Source organism: Phalaenopsis equestris, unplaced genomic scaffold (assembly GCF_001263595.1).
Source record: "Phalaenopsis equestris unplaced genomic scaffold, ASM126359v1 Scaffold000090, whole genome shotgun sequence".
Taxonomy (NCBI): Eukaryota; Viridiplantae; Streptophyta; class Magnoliopsida; order Asparagales; family Orchidaceae; genus Phalaenopsis; species Phalaenopsis equestris.
In genome coordinates, this window is record NW_018164532.1 from 1,937,064 (window position 1) to 1,944,235 (window position 7,172).

A 7,172-nucleotide genomic window follows, 5' to 3' on the forward strand; every position below is an offset into this window, starting at 1 on the left:
ATGGAATGTAATTTTAGTAGTAATAGCTTTAGTGACAGAAGTGTGACTTTGGGTGATCAAATTATTAAAAGGTGTTAACGATTTAGATATCTTGGGTCCGTTGTTCAAAGCGATGGTGATATAGATGGGGATGTTAGTAGTAGAATTCAAGTTGGTTGGTTGAAGTGGAGGAATGCTTCGGGCCTTTTGTGTGATAGAAAAGTACCGCTTAGACTAAAAGGAAAATTTTACAAGACGGTGGTGAGACCTGCAATGCTATATGGCGCTGCATGTTGACCTTTAAAAGAGAAGCATAATAATAAGTTAAGTGTTGCTGAGATGAGAATGATTAGGTGGATGGGTGGCTTTACACTTAAAGACAAAATGCGAAATGAATATTCGTGATAGGGTTGGTGTAACTCTTGTGACGGACAAAATTAGAGAAAGTCATCTTAGATGGTTTTGTCACATTAAACGTCGACCATCTGATGATCCGATTAGGAGAGTAGATGTTTTAGATTCGACTTGTGTTAAGAAAAGCAGAGGTAGACTTAGGAAGACTTGGGCTTATTGTATTAAAAATGATCTTAATTTACTAGAACTAAATGAAAATATGACACTAAATAGGACGCAATGGAGAAAAAGGATTCATGTAGCCGACCCCGCGTAGTGGGATTAAGGCTTTGTTGTTGTTGTTGTTGTACTGGAGCTACACCAACCCTATCACAGATATATTCATTTCACATTGTCTCTAAGTGTAAAGCCACTCATCCACCTAATCATTCTCATATCGGCAATACTTAACTTAGTATTATGATATAAGTATGTGGCATGATTTTTATTTTCGTCACACTCTTAGAAATTTGGGAGTCATATTGTATCATTGGTTAGTTGCTTTGTAAGAACCAGCCCATGGCTTTCCTTTATCTTGAGGCCTGGGTGTGAACAGATGAATCTTATTTTCTATTCCCATGTAGAGGGATCATTGCAAAATTTTCTTGGAGAAAATTTGTATTAGGATGTGTTTTTAAATTCTTTTATATTCTTTAAGATGAGTGCAATGCATTAAAAATTAATCAAATTTGATATTACACTCATGTCAAAATCAATCGAAGAATTTTTAATTCCATCGAGACCCAATTTTGGTTAGAATTTTGTCACCTCCTTTTTTTCTCTTGTTTACATAGAAAAATATTTCTCTTAAGAGTTCATAAAGTATAAATTGAGTAATGAACCTTTAGGAATGTAAAAGTGGTAATACTGTAATGATTATGAAACGAAATAGCCTATTGCCTTTCAAGGCTTGTGGAGTTGAGCATCCATTTGCACCACTATTACGTTCATACATACCTCTTGGAAGAGAATCAAAACTCAACATAGTTCATGATTATATAATTTATATTTGACCTTTAGGGCATAATAATTCAATCATTTTATTTGAAATTTGATGTAGTATGTATATCGTGTTGTTGGAGGATGTTAGAGATCCAATCAAATAATCTCAAGATGGCCTCACAACTTGAATATTGCTAAGATAGTAGGTTGAGTTGCATTTTGAGTTGATGACACAATGATAGGGCTGTCAAAACAGCTCTTTGTTCGTGAACAACTCGTGTTCGGTTTGTTAAGAAGCTCGTGTTCGGCTCGTGCGCTAAGTTAACGAGCCGAACACGAATAAAGATTTGTTCGTTCGTGTTCGGCTCGTTGTGACTCGAACTTCTCCTCATCAATTCTCTCTCTCTCTCTCTCTCTCTCTCATAGACTTGCCTTTTGCATTGCAGTTTTATGCGAAGGTATGTTGATTAAGGACATGGCAAGTAACAGCATATCACTATTTTGCTTAGTTATCCCACAATTTACAGAATATTATAATTAAATATTTAATGAATTTTATGGAGTTTAGATTAAAAAAAAAAGTCGCCAAGCCTTAACATCTTATGACTATGTGGTCAAAATGGCTCTTTATTCGTGAACAGCTCGTGTTCGACTCGTTAAGCAAACAAGCCGAACACGAACACACTTTTTGAGCTTAATCGTGTTCGGCTCGTTTACACAATGAGCCGAACACGATGAGCCGAACACGAGTTGAGCCTAGGCTCGTGTTCGGCTTGTTTACTCCTCTACACAATGATGAAACTTGTAATTTAATTAGCTATATAATGTATTAAAAGAATATTATCTGATGTCAAGCTATCCGTGGATAATAGTGATTAAATTCGTCTTTGAAGCACTTTGAATATCTTCAAATCGAGAGGAGCATAAGGATGGAAATTTTTAGATATTCTATTGGCGTCAAATGAGGGTTCAAAGGATTTAATATGCATTTGAGAAAATAGAATTGTTGTTGAAACATAGGAAACATTGTCGATAAATATGTACTTGCTACATAGAAGCCTTCACTGAGAGTACATATAGGAAAAACTTTGTGAGAAGCTGCTATAGGAAGACTTCGAAAGGTCTTGAAATGGCCACAAGGAGCTTAAAACTTAGCAAAAGAATCTATTTGTGACTTCTATGCATTTGGATTTTGAGCACTGAGAACTAGAAGGATCTCATCGGACGTTATGAGGAAAACTATTAAGAGCTTAATGTTGAGAGGAGCAGTTGGGCGTTCCATTGCTGCGTACAAAAACTAATGAGATTTAATGCCATTAGCAGGAAATGGGACTTATAAAAAAAACATGCTATTCTATGAAAAAAAAGGAGAAAATCCCAGAGAGATTCGACAGAAATCTAAAATAGGCTTTTTATTGATTATTTGAAGAGAACTAAAGAAGTTTCCATTTGCATGGAGACATTGCATTACAAGGTTATTGAACTTCCTGTTTTAAGCGCTACTTGGAGAAACATATGACACATCACCTCCATGCAACTTAAAATTTCAAAAACAATTCCAAAGTAAATTCACAAATTAGTTGGATATTATCTTTTCTTCTAAGGGCTTGGTGATTGCCATGCAAACGGTGGAGTACAACCACATCTATTATAATTTTAATTAGAACTATGGAAGAATGACAAATTTGTTCTTTTAATATAGTATTGATCCATAAAGTCTGGATGAATTAGAGAAAACCTTCGACATTTCCTGATTATGATGAAACTGCAGTGTATGGACTTCAACTTTTCCTCAGCAATAATATAATAATGAACTAAGACTTATCCTGAGAAGTTCATATGAGGTAGATGGTTTTTTGACTCGGTTCTCTGGATGAATTTATTTGCACTTGGTTGTGTTATACATGCGGATGTCTCATTTTGTTGTGCTTTTGAATATGAATCATGCACTTTACTGTGCTCTTGTCTACATATTCTAAGATTTTGAACGCCTACATGATGCATATGAGGAAAAAAATTGAGATTTAATTTGATCAACATGTGGAAGATCATCAGAAAGAACTTGTGCATGCGTGGTATAAAACTTCTATAGTCATGATCAAGGAACAAATAAAATATATTTCTAAAGGTTGGCTTCCCTTATTTCATTTGATGCAGATATGAAAACATGGTTTTATATTCAGTCCTACATATATATATATATATATATATATATAGAGAGAGAGAGAGAGAGAGAGAGAGAGAGAGAGGCAGCTTTATTGCATTTGAAGCAATACATGGTTACTCTTATATTTAGTTCGACAAATTTTTTCCATACTGTAAAATAGCCATGGAAAATGTGCAACCTGCATTAAGAAACAGATGTGGTAGGATATTTTTGCTTTTCAATTTTCTATCCTAACTTTCACATTAAGGTTGTATGGAGTAAATCAGCTAGTTTAAGGATAAACTATCATGATACAAAACTATATGAATCCATAAACATGTGGCTTTTCTTATCCATCATTCTAACCAACTAATTTTATGTGATACATGTACGATTTGCTACTCTAAACTTAGATAAATATTTCTTTGAATGTAATGAACATTAGCCTCTTCTTTGAGGTAGCATGGTGCAATTAGGTACTAATATAACCCCTTGAATGCTTTGCAGGATGAAGAGGATGAATTTGATAGAGCTGCTCTGGGCGAAGATGATACTGGTGAACGATTATACATGAGGGACGTAAAAAATCACGGGCCTCACTTAAATTATCACAGTATATTTGCAGATGTGGAAGAGGAGTCATATACTGGATCCCGCCGTTTCTACAAGGATCCCCGTGCTGATCATTGTGCTGCAGGTATTCGGCTTGAAGAGGATAAGAAAGCAGCTGAAATTTTTTCTGTTCCAGATCATAGCAAAGATGAGCACCCTTCAACCTCTGGTTTGGTAGATTTCACTGTGGAGGACATCAAGTTGAAGCCTATTCTGAAGAGAAAAACGGCGCAAGAAGATTTAAAGCCAAAGAAACGAGTTAGATTTGACCCCGGTTGCAAGCCTGATAATAATGAGATACTGAGGGAAGCTCAGGATTCTGCCATGTTCTCGCATGTCATGGAGGCCCCTACAGTTGCTGATCCAACCCCTGTAATTTTAGAAGAATCTCCAGGGCTTCCTGATTATATGAGGAATCCTTCTAAGTATACCCATTACACCTTTGACTCTTATGATGATGACGATTTGGCAAATATAAGTGCATTTGAAGATTTTCACAATTCATACAAGAAATTGAATCCCGAACAACCCTATCAACAGGTCATCATGGAGCTTCCGAAGTCCATTACATTCAACCCTCGTAGGAAATCAATTGATGACATGCCAGTTGATAATGAATTGGGAGATGTTCAAGAAAGCCACATTAGAGAAGAATTTCTTGAAAGTGATTTATGGGTGACCCGATCTGTTGGAATTGCAGCAGGTGAATCTTATGAATCTGGTATTTGTAAGATGGATGAAGACGATTTAGAGACACCCATTTCAGGCGAAAGAGTAGAACTTCCAAGGAGTGCGCGGAAGTATCGTTCTAGAGCAACCTCTGATGATTAAAATTGTTGGTATGTTTGTCGTTCTTAGCTTCTCTAAAGCACTTAACGACTTGAACTCTTTATCTATTGAGATGTGAAGTAATGAATGAAATTCTTATATGCTCTGTAGCTGTAACCACTTGGAAACTCATTTCTGTATTTTTCCATTAAAGCTCTATTAGAGGGTCAGATTTATGTTTTCTTTTTTGTAATGTTGGTAAATTAATTGTAGATATGTTTTATTTTGGTGTAATCATGCTGCATTGACATTTCTATGCATACAACATTTATGTTAACTTTAGTCTATATAAGTGTCTGAACGTCGAGCAATTTGTGTTTTTTTAAAGCCAGTGTTCTCCTTTTTGAATATTCATATTGTGTGGAAAGCTATTTTGTTATATTAAGGATAATTCACTGTTTATTTGTTGGGATCATAAAATTCATGTTTGATTTGCACAATTTTTATCACGGGATGCATCTTGAAGCATTAAAGAAGTCTAAGCACTATCCAATTTTGTTCAGAATTTATTAAATTGGGTATCAGACGAGCACAATAATCATGTGAACGCCTATATAAGACACTATAGCACCGAGTTTTATGACACTAGGATAGACTTAATCGGGTCCTTCTTAGTTGCACCCCTATGGGTATGAATTGTTATGTAGGTACGGTAGGTTTAAGTATTTCGAGTCTATTATATAGCAGAATGAAGATATCGATGAAAATATAACTTCTAGAGTTAAGATTAGGTTTTCAAAATGAAGAGGCGTCCCGTGAATTTTCTGTAATAAGATGATATTATGAAAGTTTAATGGTAAGTTTTATAAAATTGTAATTAGATTGACAATATTTTATGGTTTAAATTTTGGGTTGTAAGAAAAATATTGATATCAAAGTGGAGTGACATAAATGGAAATGTTAAAATGGATGTGACAAACTAAGAAATGACACATTAGGGAATGAAAATGTAGATTTCTGTGACATCTAAGGTAATTAAAATTAGGTATTGGTTGGTATGCGCTTGTGCTACGAAGGGTAGAACATTCGGTATTAGAAGAGATGATACAAATAATGTTATAAGATTAAAAAGGAAATAGAACGCCAGTATTAATGGATGCAAAGTATCAAAAATGATCTGTGAACGATTATTTTAATTCATCAGACAACACTGAACCAAAATGAAAAGAGAATGAGGTTACATGAAGCCACAACAACAACAACAACAACAACAAAGCCTTAATCCCACTACGTGGGGTCGGCCACATGAATCCTTTTTCTCCATTGCGTCCTATTTAGTGTCATATTTTCATTTAGTTCTAATAAATTAAGATCATTTTTAATACAATAAGCCCAAGTCTTCTTAGGTCTACCTCTGCCTTTCTTAACACAAGTCGAATCTAAAACATCTACTCTCCTAATCGGATCATCTAATGGTCGACGTTTAATATGACCAAACCATCTAAGACGACTTTCTCTAATTTTGTCTGTCACAGGAGCTACACCAACCCTATCACGAATATATTCATTCCGCATTTTGTCTCTAAGTGTAAAGCCACTCATCCACCTAATCATTCTCATCTCGGCAACACTTAACTTATTATTATGCTTCTCTTTTAAAGGCCAACATTCAGCGCCATAGAGCATTGCAGGTCTCACCACCGTCTTATAAAATTTTCCTTTCAGTCTTAGCGGTACTTTTCTATCACACAAAAGGCCCGAAGCATTCCTCCACTTCAACCAACCAACTTGAATTCTACTATTAACACCCCATCTATATCACCATCGCTTTGGACAACGGACCCAAGATATCTAAATCGTTCACACCTTTTAATAATTTGATCACCCAAAGTCACACTTCTGTCACTAGAGCTATTACTACTAAAATTACATTCCATGTATTCAGTTTTAGTTCTACTTAAACGAAGGCCTTTAGACTCCAATGTAGACCTCCATAATTCAAGTTTATCCTGGGCTTTTTCTCTCATTTTATCCACGAGAAGAATATCATCAGCAAAAAACATACACCAAGGTACATCCTCTTGTAGATGTCCAGTAAGACCATCCATAACTAAAGCAAAAAGATATGGGCTTAAAGTCGATCCCTGATGTAAACCAACAGAAATAGGAAAATATTTTGTCAATCCTCCTTCAGTTTGAACACAAGTAACAGCTCTAGTATACATATCTTTAATGACTTGAATATAAGTCAAATCAACACATTTCTTCTCGAGAACTCTCCAAAGGATATCTCTTGGAACCTTATCGTAAGCTTTTTCTAAATCAATAAAAA

At 35.2% G+C, this 7,172-nt stretch overlaps 1 protein-coding gene across 1 annotated transcript in view; it reads left to right on the forward strand.

Moving 5' to 3' along the window:
* Positions 1–5,088, forward strand: part of LOC110020100 — a 9,024-nt gene extending 3,936 nt beyond the window's left edge. The window contains exon 2 of the mRNA XM_020718081.1: positions 3,968–5,088. Within this exon, the coding sequence (XP_020573740.1) occupies positions 3,968–4,903 (936 nt within the window). The 3' untranslated portion in view covers positions 4,904–5,088. The remainder of the gene's footprint in view (positions 1–3,967) is intronic.
* The last annotated feature ends 2,084 nt before the right edge of the window (positions 5,089–7,172 follow it).